At 40.7% G+C, this 16,630-nt stretch overlaps 1 protein-coding gene across 2 annotated transcripts in view; it reads right to left on the bottom strand.

The window, feature by feature from the left end:
* Nucleotides 1-16,630, bottom strand: part of ACVR1 (activin A receptor type 1) — a 127,696-nt gene that overhangs the window by 51,335 nt on the left and 59,731 nt on the right. For both annotated transcript variants that reach the window (XM_066279490.1, XM_066279489.1), the window contains exon 4: nucleotides 5,262-5,335. In XM_066279490.1, the coding sequence (XP_066135587.1) occupies nucleotides 5,262-5,328 (67 nt within the window). In that variant the 5' untranslated portion in view covers nucleotides 5,329-5,335. The remainder of the gene's footprint in view (nucleotides 1-5,261; nucleotides 5,336-16,630) is intronic.

Below are 16,630 nucleotides of genomic sequence, written 5' to 3'. Positions count from 1 at the left end.
TATTAGATAAGACAATGTGACAATAAAGAAGCAGTATCCTAAAAGTATACAGCTTCATTAAATATTTACATTTTAGGTCCTAGTAGTGGCAAATAGCTCAATATATCTCAATTATCTCCCCCAAAAGTCTCATTCAGTGATGTGTCAGTGAAAAAGATTTTGTTCTGAACAAAAGGGATAGATTATAGTAATGAAAAATGAGAGCAACAAATTTAATACTAAGACATTTTTCTTACATTCATTCACCCCTTCGAGAACTTCCAAATCCTCAATCATGAGAAGAAAGGCTTATTCTATTCTTCCTCCACCAGTGGCAAAGAGGGGCACCTTTGTGGTCGCTAACAAAAAGTCTATTGAAGTTATCCTGTTCCTTCCCTCATTGGGTAACTGGGCTGGAAAGTCTGAGTGGTGAAATCTTTGGAAATACGAAAATCAAGTCAACCCTGAAAATAATTGAAGACTTAGCAATCTTCCCCAGGACAAGCCAAAATCTCTTGCTCAAAACTCTGCAAAGCCGAGCCTTCCTTGCAATAATAAAATCTAACTACAGCTTAGAAGTTTAATAAAATATAGGTCATCTTAGCTTTGAAATATTTCTGAAGAAACAATATTTCATATTAAATATTTGTGTTGTGGTCACCATGTGCAAATGCTCACAGGGACAAAAGGAAAGCCAAACATGGAGATTCTGGAACAAAAATGGACTTCTCCCTGGTGGCATAATAGCAGTATTAGAGCATGATTAGTCTTATTAATGGGAAGGAAAAGGAAGGATATACGGGTAATTAGGACTCAAGTGCTCTTCTCTGTGAGAGCAAATAACTCTTCCTGCAGCTAGAGTTGTATATATAATGAGCATGAAAAATGAATACTGGTATGAGAGACAAGAGAAAAAACACAAACACAGGTGAAGCAGCTTCATCAGTTGCTATTACAAGACCTCATCTCAACCTTTTCAACAGACTGGATTAAGCTGGATGCTAGCATGTACCTGATATAATGTGAATGTGAGTGTAGCTAATTAGGGATTCCAGAAAAATGCAAAATTCTGAAGATGACTTATAATGGGAGAAACTCTTGAAAACCATTCCTCAAAGTATACCATACTTTTTTGATGGCTGCGTAGCCTTAAGCAAGAGTTTTAACCAATTCAAGAACACATCCCCTAAAACTTTATCTCATTAGGGTCATCATGAATATTATGGGAGATAAGGCATACAAAGCAGTCAGACCAACATTTGGCACATAGTAATGACTCCTCAAATATTACCTATAATCATCAAAGAGGTAGTTATAGTAAGCACTTATTTTCCAAACTTATTTGGTCTTTTTTTGCCCCAGGGCACTTAGGATTCTACAGAACTTGAGAAATGATCTAAACTCTAAAGTACACTCATACTAGCCAAACTCTACTAAAATCACAGTTTGGGGCTTATTATTTGAAGTGAAAACTATTTCTACTCAATATTTAAAGACATTTGGGAGTAACTGAGAGAGAAAGGGGGAAAAGTTTGTTTGTTTCTTTAAAAGAATTAAGAAGAGTAACTACCAGTCAAAATACATTAGAACAAAATCTCTATGACTTTCTAATTTATGCCCCAAGAATACTATCAGCTTCACTGAGGCACAATGAATAATTGGTCACAGCTGCTCTGCAGTTATCAAACATGGGTCTATTTCCTTTTAAACCTGGTAGTCTAAAGTTCTTCACTAGACAATGGGGTATGTATAAAGATTTCATTTATCTGCCCTATTATTTACCTCTTTTGGTTAAGTATTTTGTACTTAACATTTGTTTTATGACTAATGTTGAGTATATTACAGTGTATTACAATTAGGGGTTTTCAGTGGCTTTTTAAAAATTTCTAGTAAATATACAAAAACAAAGAGTCTTTTCATAGAATATATTCTTTTGGTAGCTAACAAGGAGTTGAGTCATGGATGGAGGGAAAACAGGAATAAGGCAACTGCTATTATGATTAGAGCACTCTAGGTTGTAGCACTCACTGAAAATATATATACCTTTTTTAAAGCTATTTCAACTAAAGAATGATGTGTTCTTTCCCTTGCTTATAAACATCCTAGTGGTGGTGGTATATTAAATAGCAAAACCTTAGTACCAATTCATTTTCTTTTCAGCCAGACTAACTTGTTTCATTACATATCTTTACTGCAGCATTAAGAAGACATTTGCTGGATACTTTGGACAACATAAGAGCTAAAAGCAAGAATAATCAACCAATGGCACAATTGTTAATATTGTTCCACAAATGTCCTTTTCCCCTTCTCTTTTCCCTATTCCTTCTCCACTTCTCAATTTATACTGTATTTCCACCTCAATTTCTCTTCCACACTCTTTTTTCTTGGGACCATGCCACATGCTCACCCATGATAGCAAATGAAACCCAAGGGAACTTCTTAACACCACGCAGAACTAATTCTATACCAAGAAAAAGGCACAGAATTGAGGGACTTTATTCCACAACATTCTTTAAATTGCATTATAGTGATCATAGGGTTCGGCAATTTTTAAAAAGAGAAAAAATTCTAGAACCTTGCCTGTTATGTCTCTAGACACTGTCAAATGTCCCTGAGGAGGTCATATCCCCCAGCTGAGAACCATCATTAACCTATCAAATCTTTCCAGCCCATTTCTTCTTATTAATTCCTACGATCTAGGGCCCAACGTCTCTTCTAATTAAAACACCTCTAATTCCTTTAAACTTGCTATGCAGGATCTTTATTTCATATCCTCTTGACACTAATTAAAATCACTGCAGTATTTTGAAATGTTTTTAACAACATTGCTTAGAGCAGAACCTATAGACACCTGAACAAATTTACAACACACAGTCCAACAGAAATTTAATGTAAGCCACATTATGTAGTCTCAGGTATGGAATATTATTGGGTAACATAAGAGAAAACCTGGATGACCTTGGGCATGGTACTGACTTTCTGGAGGCATGATCCATGAAAGAAATAATACGGCAGACTTCATTAAAATGAAAAACTCTGCTCTCTGAAAAATGTCAAGAAAATAAGAAGACAAGTCACAGACTAAGAGAAAATATATGTAAAAGACATGTCTGGTAAAGGACTCATCCAAAAATATACAAAAAACTCAAAACTCAAAAATAAGAAAACAACCAACCTAATTAAAAAATGAGCCAAACACCTTAACAAACATCTTAACAGAAAAGATCTACAGATGGCAAATAAGCATATGAAAAGATGCTCCACATCACATGTCATCAGGGAAATGCAAATTAAAGCAACAATGAGATACCACTAAGCACTTATTAGAATGGCCAAAATCCAGAACATGGACACTGGCAAATAGTGGCAGGGATGTAGAGCAATAGGAACTTTCATTCATTGCTGGTGAGAATGCAAAATGGTACAGCTACTTGGGAAAACAGTTTCTAATTTCATACAAAACTAAACATGCCCTACCATACAATCTACTAAACACAATCTTTGGTGTTTATCAAAAGGGGCTGAAAACTATGTCCACACAAAAAAAGTGCATGTGAATGTTTATAGCAACTTTATTCATAACTGCTAAAACCTGGAAGCAACCAAAATGTTCCTTTAGTAGGTAAATGGATAAACTGTGTTACATCTGGACAATGAAATATTCAGTGCTAAAAAGAATTAAGTTATTAAGCCATTAAAATATTTGGAGGAATGTTAAATGCATATCAGTACTTTAAGCCAATCTGAAAAGTCTACACACTGCATGATTCCCATGATGTGACATTCTGGAAAAGGCAAAACCATAGAGGCAGTGAAAAGATCAGTGGTTGCTAGAGATTAAGGGGAGGAAAAAGGGATGAAAGATGGAGCACAGAAAATCTCTGAAGCATTGAAACAGTCTGTGTGATACTACAATGGTAGATATATATCATTATACATCCGTCCGAACCACAGAATGTACACCACCAAGAGTGAACCCTAATGCAGACTGTGGACTTTGGGTGACTAGGATGTGTCATTGTAGGTTCATCAATTAAAACAAATGTACCACTTTGGTGGGAGATACTAATACTGGAAAAGACTATGCATGTGGAGGTAAAAGGAAATCAGGTATCTCTGTACCTTCCTTTTGATTTTGCTGTGAACCTAAAAAATACTCATAATACAGGGAAGGAAGGTAGAAGTGTTAAGTGTGATAGGATTAAGAACAAATTATTTACAGTAAGCCAAACCATAGACAGTATAATCATGCACCACTTAAAGATGGGTTTTCATTCTGAGAAACACATCCTTAAGTGATTCCATCACTGCGTGAACATCATAGCGTGCACCAGACAAACCTAGATGGTACAGCCTACTATACACCCAGGCCACATGGTAGAGCCTACCGCTCCTAGGCTACAAGCCTGTATAGCATGCTACTGTACAAAACAACACAGGAGCAAATCAAGCACAAGAAAACGATGCAAACAAGAGACATGGTAAACACGAGACATATGATGAGGCTGCTGCAGGTGCAACAAGGCAGGCTGTTTCACAGCATAGCAAACATTTTTTTTTAAATAAGTACAATAGAAAGAGTATACTCTACAGCAGGGGTCTCAAACTCGCGGCCCGCCGAACAATTTTGTGCGGCCCGCAGACTAATCCACGAAGTTCAAAATATGTTGGATAAAATTAAGTAAGCCTAGGGGCCTACTTGTATTTTTCATTTCTCTAGCATCCTAGCTAGATATTAGCTTAGTTAACAGCAGTTGTGATGCGAACTACAGTTTCTGGCCGTTTTGTGACACTGAGTAAACTGCATGTACGATTGTGCTTGTTGTACTGATTTTTTTTTGTTTTCAACTGCAGTGAGAAAAGTGTTGCGTAACAGTTGCCTTTTGTAGACCTAGTGCGGCCTGCCGAACGGCTGTGATCTTGCTCTGCAGCCCATATGCTGAGTTGAGTTTGAGACCCCTGCTCTACGATAAAAAGCATAGTAAATACATGTACCAGTAACACAGTGTCATTCATTATCATTATCAAGTACTGTGTACCATACATATTGTATGTGGTGTACTTTTATACAACTGGCAGTGCAGGTTTGTTCACACCAGCATCGCCCCAAACATGTCAGTAGCGTATTGTGCTATGATCTTATGATGGCTATGACGTCGCTAGGTGATAGGAATTTCTCTCATCCGTTATAAACTTATGGAACCACCATCATACATGTTCCCTGCCCTTGAGCGAAACGTTATTACATGGCACATGACTGTATACTTATGTGAGCCTCTTACCTTCCATACTAGGGGAAGGGAAAGCAATCATCATTAGCACAGGAAGAATCATCACTCCATCTACCATTGTACAACTGTGGAGGAAAGAAAGAGATACAAGTAAGACAAAAAAGTTAACTGCGGGATTGCAAGTTAAATTAAGCATACCATTTTCAAATTGCCATTCAAGGCCTTTCTTACAAATCCCCCACACATATGTTGCCTTATTTCTTAGTGTATTTAAACATATACCCTTTATACGGATCTAAACAAAATCTTAAGAAGTTAATCAGAGGCACCTCCTGCTGGTGGCCCCTCTGAGATGACTTTTTCTGAGTCTACCCTCTTACAAAGTACTCAAAGGGACAGGAAATGCTCGGCTGTATCAGGCTAGGCATTACCAAAGGATTTTAGGTTTGAATTTTATCTTATCCTATCGAATTTGAAATTGACACTAAATTAAGAACTCTGAGAAATACAAATAGACTGTTCTTGTAATATGATAAAGGTTAAGTGACTGAATCATTCAAGCCAAATAACTATGTTTCAGCCTTACTTCTTCAAAGGAGGAAAAAAATAAACCTACAACATATCCCTCATCTTTGGCAAAACAAGGCACTCCATATTAATCTCAAATTTAACAGGATAGACACAACCAAGACAGGAAGAAATCGTGTAAATGTGTAATATGTGAAACTAAACCTGAAAAAAAGTACGACGCCTGACAAAAATTTCAAGTTGCCATTGCCCTGAAACTACACGGGAAAAGCTCAATTTTATGGCTGAAAAGACTACAAGAGAGAACTTTTCCGTTTGCATAAATCTTGAAAAGTTTCAGGAATACAGTAACAGTTTGGTTATACAAATTCGTTATTACAAGAAATAGTTTCAAAATTAAACATTTGTCTAGTTGTGATTTTTCTGGGTGGTAAAAGAAAAAAGAAAACTGGTAAAGTTCTTTAATAGTGCAGCTTCAAAGCAAAGAGCAAAAGACCATTGCCATGAAAACAGCTTAGAATGGACACCTTCTGACTCATCTTCAGATCAAACTGTGAGGTTGGCAGGCCAACTGTTCATTCCCACATCCCCACTCTATCTTACCAGGCCTCATTTCCAGTTGTTTAAGATTGTATTTCAGCCTATCCCTTCTCTAATGACAAGATGAGGAAGGGGGGTAAAAAGATTTTTTTTTTATGAACCTTCCTTTTATATACTGCTCACAAAAATTAGAGGATATTTTATTGCTTCATAATCATTTTGAAATATCCCCTAATTTTTGTGGACAATGTATTTTTAAAAGAACATGAAACTTGAGTGAGCCCTTTTTACTGCTGCTGTTATTATTTCCAGCCCCATAGATCCTGTCTATAGTGAGCCTCTATTTGGGACACAGAAACTACCTCATCATGGCCCCCGGGGCCCTCACAACCAGATGCGGACTCCTCAATACTATCTCTCCTTGTGCCTTTGAACATGAACACAGTGTTGGTTTCATCTGCCTCAAATGCCCTAAGCCTCCTCCTCCACCCCTTTCCTACCCACTGCCTCTTCCTGTTATTTATGATGTAGTTCAAAAGGCAAATACTGGGTGAAACACCTCTCCATCAGCAATGATTCAAACCCCACCCCCCAGCACTGGTCTAACCCCACCCAGAACCAATTATTTTGTGTGTCAGTCTCCAACACTAGTCCGCTTGTCCCCAAAAGGGGTACATGTATGCAATGGTCATACAAGACAATTCATTGACTTATGAGATAAATATACAAAAAAAAAATTTTTTTTGGGGGGGGTTGTATTTTTCCAAAGTGAGAAGTGGGGGCGGCAGACAGACTCCCGCATGTGCCCGACCCGGATCCACCCAGCATGCCCATCAGGGGGCGATGTTCAGCCCATCTGAGGCATTGCTCTGCTGCACCCAGAGCCATTCTAGCACCTAAGGTGGAGGCCATGGAGCCATCCTCAGTGCCTGGGCCAACTTGGCTCCCATGGAACCTTGGCTGCGGGGGGGGGGGGGGGGGGGGAGGGGGGGAGAAAAGGAAGGGTGGAGAAGCAGATGGGCGCTTCTCCTGTGTGCCCTGGCTGGGAATCAAACCCGGTACTCCTGCACGCTAGGCCGACGCTCTACCACTGAGCCAACTGGCCAGGGCAAATATACAAAAATTTTATCTTATAAAAAATGTTTTCCTCTAATAAAGCCATAAATAACTTGAGCCTTTGTTTGGTCTCTGCCTTACTTCCCTATGACAGTCCAGTATAAGAAGATCTTTTAGAAAGAATGGGAGATATAATATGAACATATGAAGAGTACACCCATGTACTATACTCCTTAGGACCCATTTAATAGAAATTACAGATGGTATTGACTAATGATAATGAAATGAGCCCTCCCACAACTACAAAAGTTCTAAAATCATTAAAGAAATTACAAATTAATATGTTGTTAATGAATGCACCAGAGAAAAGTAAGAAAATGTGGATCTGATTTTCCTATTCCTAGTGGTCCTTTGTTAATCAGTTTACTAGGAAAAAAGCAAATAAAATTCAGTTGAATCTAACATGAAGAAGGTTCCCCAATTTCAAAATTAAAAAATACTTGAAAAGTTGATTTGCATCCAGTATTATAAACAATAAACATTATCCAGAGTGATTTGAGATTTTTGTTAATGATGTCATTGCCATTAGTAGTTCCTTAAATACTTTAATCTTTTTTAAATTCCTATTTTATGTTTTGTAATATAGTTTTTTTGTTTTTTGTTTTGTTTGTTTTCTGTTGTTTTTTTTGTATTTTTCCAAAGCTGGAAACAGGGAGGCAGTCAGACAGACTCCCACATGCGCCTGATCGGGATCCACCCGGCATGCTCACCAGAGGGCGATGCTCTGCCCATCTTGGGGCATCGCTCTGCCGCAATAAGAGCCATTCTAGCACCTGAGGCAGAGGCCACAGAGCCATCCCCAGCGCCCAGGGAAACTTTGGTCCAGTGGAGCCTTGGCTGCCAGAGGGGAAGACAGAGACAGAGAGGAAGGAGAGGGGGAGGGGTGGAGAAGCAGATGGGCGCTTCTCCTGTGTGCCCCGGCCAGGAATCAAACCTGGGACTCCTGCATGCCAGGCCGACGCTCTACCACTGAGCCAACAGGCCAGACTCAGAAATAACATATATTGTGGGTGCATGTTCAATTTTTTTTTTTTTTTAGCGAGAGAGACAAAGAGGACAGACAGACAGGAAAGAGAGAAATGAAAAGCATCAATTCTTTGTTGCCACACCTTGGTTGTTCATTGATTGCTTTCTCATATGTGTTTGACCTCCCAGGGGCTAGCTACAGCAGTGCAAGTGACCCCTTGCTCAAGCCAGCAACCTTGGGTTCTAGCCAGCGACCTTGGGCTTCAACCCAGACATATCTGGGCTCAAGCCAACGACCATGGGGTCATGTCTATGATCCTGTGCTCAAGCCGGCAACCTAGGGGATCTGAACCTGGGTCCTCTGTGACTTAGTCTGATGCTCTATCTATTGCACCACTGCCTGGTCAGACCCCCAAAATTTTTTAACCAATGGGACTGGTTATCAGAATCTTCTGAAAACTACTGGATTATCTCAGTCTTATCTCTGAATTTTCGTTCTTCCTTCCCTCCCTCCTTCCACAACTACTGAGACTACCATGTATGAGACACCAGAAACTTAGAGTAATAATAATAAAATATGGTCCTTACTAACATTAAGCTTGCTGTCTACGGTGGTAATCAAATAATTATTGTAAGGTGGGTGGATAATGGGGGATGGTCACGCGGGGAACCCAGGCCCGTGAACTTTGGCTAGGACCGGCCACAACCAAGCGTGCCAAAAAGAAGCTTCACGGGAACCCTTTGGAAAAAAGCGACCGTCTGCCAGCCAGTGAGATTTCACCACATCATATTAGCTTGACTTCCCTAGAGGGACCCCTTTAAATATCTCCCACACAGTTTAATCCTTGTGACTTCCCTGGCCTCCATCTTTCCTCGGGGCCAGGGGACCTCGCTGGGCGGGATGCGTGCTCTGTACTCAATAAAGCCTTTTACTATTCCACACTTCATGGCTCTGGCCCCTTCCTTTTTTCTCAGTGGGGAAAAATACCTTACAATTATCCAAAAGACTGTATAATTAAAAATTGAATTAAGGCCCTGGTCAGTTGGCTCAGCGGTAGAGCGACGGCCTGGTGTGCGGGGGACCCGGGTTCAATTCCCGACCGGGGCACATAGGAGAAGCGCCCATTTGCTTCTCCACCCCCCCCCTCCTTCCTCTCTGTCTCTCTCTTCCCCTCCCGCAGCCGAGGCTCCATTGGAGCAAAGATGGTCCGGGCGCTGGGGATGGCTCCTTGGCCTCTGCCCCAGGCGCTAGAGTGGCTCTGGTCGCGCAGAGCGACGCCCCAGAGGGGCAGAGCATCACCCCCTGGTGGGCAGAGCATCGCCCCTGGTGGGCATGCCGGGTGGATCCCGGTCGGGCGCATGCTTCAGAAAAAAAAAAAAAAAATTGAATTAAATATTAGGGAAAAAAACATGGTTAAACAAAACTGTTAACAAAACAGCTTCAGATTTCCTGAAGGGTGGTGGAGCTTCCCTGAAGAAGTTATATCTTAAGAAGAACCAGAAAGATGACTAGGAGATACTAAAAAACGATAAGCTTGTATGAGTGTATGTGAGTGAGTGAGTGTGAGTGGGTGGGTGAGTAGGTGAGTGTGTGTGTGGGGGGGGGTAACACCTGTGGTGGAGACAGGGTAGCACTTAAGGAAAAAAGACACAACTTCTCAGTTTCCATAAAAGGCCTGTAGCCAGGGCAAGCAAGGTGTGTCCTCAGTCCTCAGGACTTAAGACATATTCAAAATTTACAAACAAACAAAAACCAGCAGGCTGAATGATAAAGAAAGAGGAGAAACCTCAAGAAGGCTGGAGAGGTAGGCCAGGGTCAGAACCTCAGGAAGACATGGTAAGCCCCAGCAAGCCGCCCACTCGCCACTTTACACCCATTGCCCTCAAGGTCCCTTAATTGAGGTCTCACAGCAGGCCCCCCCAACCCCGTTCTCCCAGCCGCTCCAAGCAGCCAGCTTCCTGACTAGCCAGGCCTTCGAATAGAAGACACTCCCCATGACCAGGCCCTTCTTTCAGGATCCAACCCAGTCAATTCCTACTCATTCTTCAAGTCTTAACTTAAATGTTGCTTCCTTCTAGAAGCTTGCCTAAACCCTTATATGCCCTCATTACACTCTTATACAGCCACTTTAATTTCCATTCACAGCACTTACCATAATTAATAATTATCTATTTACACCTGTGTGCTTTTGAACATCTGCTTGCCTCACTCGACTGTAAACTCGATGGCAGCAAAACGTATAGCCCATTTTGTTCACTGCTACCAGAGTCAAGTAGGTGCATATTTAATACACGTTGAATTTCAATTTCCCAGGAGTTCATCAGCTCAATTTAAGTTTAACTTCTAAAGACATAGCAGTCTCTTCCAGCCCTATCCTACACACAAATACACACACACCTGCAAAGAAATGGCAGGATTGGGACATTGATCGTATCTGTAATAGTAATCTGTAGAATTTCGTTCAGATAATAGTAAAAGTTAATAAGCTTCAAGTTTCAAAATCAAGACTCCTTTCACTAGTAAAAATAAAATCCAAAAGACAATCACATTGACATTTTTTCCTGTCACAACCAAGAAAAGCCCACGCACTAAAATATCCCTTAACAGATCATAACTGTACAAGTAAAATTAAAATACTAATTTAGGCTCATGAACAGAAAACAGGAAAGAGTTATAAATTCAGTCCCCCAAACTAATCTACTGTTTATAGATAACTCAAAATCCGCCAAAAATCTTTGGGGAAAAACCATCAGCATCACTTCCTAATTGCCATTTTGTTCAGTATCTGGAGTGCTCTGCTGACCCGTTCATTAAGCTATTAAACATGGTGCTTCCAAAAGGAGGACGCAGAAAGGAGAATATTCTGGAATAAATGTCCTCATCATGTTTTAATTATTAAAAAATATCACTGTGTTCACATCCCAACTTTAAGCCCCAAGGATCTATTTCTAACTTTAAAATATACTAAAAAGAAAATACTGTCTTTAAAAGTAAGTTTTCCATTCCTCTGCTGTCAAGTATTTTTGGCTAAGGAGTTTCAGATGTGGGTTGGCAAAAAAGAGGTAGTGGTAGTGGAAAAAGAGAGCAGCAATAATTCAACAGTTCAGGGATGCCCTACTGCAGTGTTTCTCAAACTTCCTGTCTCAGAATCTTTTTATACTCTTTAGAAGTACTGAGGCCCCTATATGCAGCTTGTCTCTGTGGGCTATATCTAACAACATTTACAGAAATTAAAGAATATTTTAAAATATTGCATCTCCTTTAACCCCTCCCCCAAATATATACATATATATAGTGAGAGAGGTGGCATTGTTTTACTCTTCTGCAAATCTCTATAATGTTTGGCTTAGTAGAAAGAAGCTGGACTCTCATATATGATTCTACATTCACTCTGTTATAACGTGTATTGGTTGAAGTACATAGAGCAAATCCAGCCTTGAACACATGTCATTGGAAAAAGGAGGACCTCATGGAACCCTTGAGAAAGCTGTGGAAACTCCATTGGACCACACTTTGAGAGCCATCACCTTATTCCTTATGACCAGCCCTTCTCTCATACAGGTACCTAGATGGTACCAGATATTTTAGGCTGAACATTTACCCACTACCTGATGAAAACGCTCCTGTTTCACAGGTGTAGGAATCTCATTAGCCTCCCTAACATCAAGGAAGTCAACAAAACCTATGATTACGGAAGAAGGCATTACATTATTTTTTAATGTAGGAATTATATTTTATGTACACAGTTAAAATATTTTTTCAAATGAGACACAAACCTCTGATAAGAAGATCCTCAACTGCTCATTTTATTTAGGTTCAACCAATCCTTATGTAATGTTCTAAAGCCAAAATCCCTAACTAAAAAATTATGAGCTACTGGGGATTACAGAGTATTATCTGAAGAGTTCAGACATGAATTTTTTGCCTGCAGTATACACCATCTCCTTTCTGTTCTCAGATAAAGTCCTTTATCCCTACTAACTGATCTTAGTACTTCAGTCATAAAGACATTCCGACTGAACTAAGGTACCCTCTTTCAGGCAGTGCCATCTCTTACAATGTCTCAGGACTACACTCTTGAGATAGAGTATTCCCATGACATTCTATTAAAAACAGGCATATCACCAGGGCAGAACAAAACGGCTTTCCAAATCCCATGGTACTTTTCAAACTCCATTTATAAATCAGACTGATAGCCAGTTAAATTTGCTCAATTTTAACATGTGTGGGCTTGAGACCAAGTTTGGCACTTCTTTTGCTCAGCACAATTTTACAGCTGGATAAAGCCAGATATATATTGCAATACATTACCCCCACCCCCCAAAAAATCACAAAGTGCTTTGATATTGGTCATAAAATAATTCAGAGTATAATGCACTTCTATAGTCAGCTTTTAGAACTCATATTAAGCAATCTAGTTGATAATCTACTATAATAATAAAGGCTATTTCTAGGCCCTGGCTGGTCTGCTCAGTGGTAGAGCGTCGGCCAGGTATGTGGAAGTCCCAGATTCGATTCCCAACCAGGGCACACAGGAGAAGCGCCCATCTACTTCTCCCCCCTCCCCCCTCTCCTTTCTCTCTAACTCTCTCTTCCCCTCCTGCAGCCAAGGCTCCATTGAAGCAAAGTTGGCGGGAGCCCTAAGGATGGCATTGTGGCCTCCACCTCAGGTGCTAGGCAACAGAGCAATGCCCCAGATGGGCAGAGCATTGCCCCCTGGTGGGCATACAGGGTGGATCCTGGTGGGGTGCATGCGGGAGTCTCTCTACCTCCCTGCTTCTCACTTTAGGGAAAAAAAAGAAAAGAATAAGGGCTATTTCTAAAACCTAGACTTATGAACAGAATACAGCTTGTTACCCGTAATACTGAAGATGAAGAGAAAATTGTAAAATGAACCCTATGATTCTTGCCCATCATAAATTCTACAAAATGTTAGTTTGTCAGGACTGGTGACTTAAACTCATTTGGTTTGTCCATTTGGTCAACATATAATTTACTTGGCACCTACTTGTTCAATAAGGACTTTCTTGATACTCTACTCAATCTAATTTCTAGCAGTATCCAAGTTAGAAAGAGTTCTGAAAGACAGGCTGTACATTCAGCCATCCATATTTTGAATGACACTATCCAGATGAAGTCCCTTACTAACCACTGGTGGGAGCTGTCACTACTCTTCCATGACAGGTTTTTCATTATATCTCTTTACACAGTCTATGCCAGGGGTCGGGAACCTCTGGCTCGTGAGCCAGATGTGGCTCTTTTGATGGCTGCATCTGGCTCGCAGACAAATCTTTAATAAAAAAAAATAATAACATTAAAAATATAAAACATTCTCATGTATTACAATCCATTCATTTCCTACCACTCATGTTCATGGTTGCAGGTGGCTGGAGCCAATCACAGCTGTCCTCCGGGACAACACCAAATTTTTATTGGATAATGTGTAACGTACACGGGTCGTTGTATGGCTCTCACAGAATTACATTTTAAAATATGTGGCGTTCATGGCTCTCTCAGCCAAAATGATTCCCGACCCCTGGTCTATGCGATGTTTTCAATAAGGGGGGAAACCCTCACTTCCTTTAAAATAAAGGGGAGAGGCAAACCAGAAAAAAAAATTTTCAGTAATTTTGTCAAAATTATATCATTATCACCCTAACAGTAGTGGTACTTACTACTCAGACAGGCACTATGTTTGGGGATCACGTGTACTATCTCATTCAACTTCTCCCCAAAACACACTAAATAAATATTCATCCCATTTTACAGGTAAGAAAACCTGTAAAATTCTCAGGGGGCAGATAGGAGTAATCAGAGTTTAGCTCTTCACTCCAACTTTCACTCCTTCATTCTCGTAACCTTCACGGAACTAGTCAGCAGAGTTTAGCTGCTTCTGTCATCCTTAACATTTTAACCACGCCTCGACATACTCCACGCTTCAACCATCTGGGTTTTCATCTTAGAAAACAATCTTTACTCATGGTTATTTGGGCCACTTTTCAATCATGCCCTTTTTCCATTTCTCTAAATTCAAGATTAATTTCATTTGCTCTGTAACCTCAGATTTTTTTCTCCCTGCCCCTGAAAAAAAAAATCTTAATATGGGGGGGGGATAAGCCAACTTGACAGTATATGAAGTGATTTCTGTCTCACATCCCCCAGCCCCACGTTTCAGTATTCCTGTAACTCACATCTCAAAATCAAAACAAATAATTAGTGTAAGTCAGGTACATTTTGGGACAAAGTTAGACCCAGTAAGACAAATTCTAGACATAAAACTTTGAGGTAAAGTATACTTACAACAACCACCTCCAAGTGGGACAAAAATCTGCCATTATGTGAGAACAGTTAATGCCTCTTCTATGCTCAAAAAGCAGAGAGAGAAACCATGGACAGCTTGCTAAAAACTACCTGGGCCTTAAGAGGGGTGAAAATGACATGGGCTGTCAGTTATAGCTGCAAAGAAAGGCTAAACCAAAGTCATCATACCATATAAGTTAAGTCAGGGTCTTTTCTCCAGTTCACAAATGACCTGTGAAATATTTTTAACACCACACTCTGTCTGAACTGGCAATGTGCAAGTTGCCAGGGCTTGGTTTTATATAGACTTCACTGCTGCTGGAGGGTTTCTGGTGGGTGTTACTTTCAGAATATTAGCATGTAATTTGATCTTTCGTGATAGATGAATACAAATAGCTTCTTGGACAAGTCCTGTAGAATTGAAACCCAGCCCCTGGATCAGTTCATCCTGTAGTTAGGGGAAATAATTACAGAGTATTTCAGGAAAGAAAGGGTTTTGACTGAAAGAGTTACACTACAAACATTCCAGCTGTAACAGATGGACCCAAGATATGGTTTGGAAAGGAGGGGAAAGACCAATTTAATCCCCTAAAGGGGGGGGGGGGGATCAGGCTTAAGTGAATGGAAAAAAGTGAAAGGTTTCAGTTAGGCTACCATGTAAGGACTAACAAATCACCAGGAAATTTGTTTTTAATTGTCTACAGAATGGTATTCACTTGATTACAATACTACCAGAAACAGAGATAATAATTACACTAAGCTGAGATGCCAAAGTTTTGGTCACCCACTCCGTGCCTTACTGGTATCTCAAGACTAGGTTTTATTTCAACACGCCTGCCTACATGGAAACTGTCCCTCATTTCCACTTCATTCCCTCTGTATCAAATAGCCACAGCTCTCCTGCTTTGTTTCAACTGATAGGACCCCACATCTCCCAGCTGTTTCGTTACAGTCTCTGAAGCAGCTCGTGGCTCACTCCTTGCCTTACAGTTTACAAACTCTGACGGGAACTTTTTTTTTTAACTTACTGATAGAAAAGAGCCTGTTATTCTCTCCAACAAAACTCTTAGACATGTAACTGTGGAGTCTATTGAAAACCCCACTTTCTACCTCAGTGCTTAGTTAGAAGCGATCTCAGCGGGCTAGCTCATGGCTAACTATGCCTGAGCTTTCCCACTGAACCGAATAGCACAGCCCTTCCTGTCCATCCCTCCCAGTCCCAGACGAGGGGTGTTTCAGGCACCGGCCTCTGACACAACTGTTCCAATCCTAGCTGCTGTGATTAACCTATCACAATTTGAAGGGTGAATATGAAAGGGATGTCAGCACCAGGAAGATACTTCCCCCCACCTCCCGCCATCCCCCTCCTTTTTTAAAAAAATGAAAGACACTACAGCATACTTCTGCGGAGGTGAGGAAAAGCACCCTTTACATACCAGCCCAAAGACAGCCTTCCTTCTCATCCGCGCTCCACTTCCACACGCCAACCATTCCCATCTCAGACCCCTGCATCCCTGCACTCTGTTTCCCTGCCGTACCTTCTTCAAAGCACTTCATACTGTGTGAATTGCATAGCTTATTTGCCGATTTCTATGATGTTTCCCCTCCCCCACCCCATCTTGCCCCATGCACCAAAATAAAAGCAGCACAGGAGTGAGAACCCTGCCCAGCTTGTGCCTACATACCCAAGCCTGGCACATAGCAGGCACCCAACATAAATTGAGACACCTTCAGTTTCACTTCTTCGTCTGTACTACACTTTGGTTTGGGTAGGGAGAGGACGGGAAGGCTTAAGGAATTTTGTCCAGCCTGGCAGGGAAATGATTGGGACAGGGGTGGGGGGTTGCTCTATGTCCTCAATTTAGTATAGTAGCAACCAGGCATTTGAGATAAATTAAAAGGTATCACTTGCTACTTGGATTTCAGTTTTCAAGGGTGTCATCTAAGAGAAACAGCCAAACAAAAAGAC

Source organism: Saccopteryx bilineata, chromosome 5 (assembly GCF_036850765.1).
Source record: "Saccopteryx bilineata isolate mSacBil1 chromosome 5, mSacBil1_pri_phased_curated, whole genome shotgun sequence".
NCBI lineage: Eukaryota > Metazoa > Chordata > Mammalia > Chiroptera > Emballonuridae > Saccopteryx > Saccopteryx bilineata.
The sequence above is the reverse complement of the archived record's forward strand: the minus strand, read 5'-3'. Positions and strand labels throughout refer to the sequence as shown.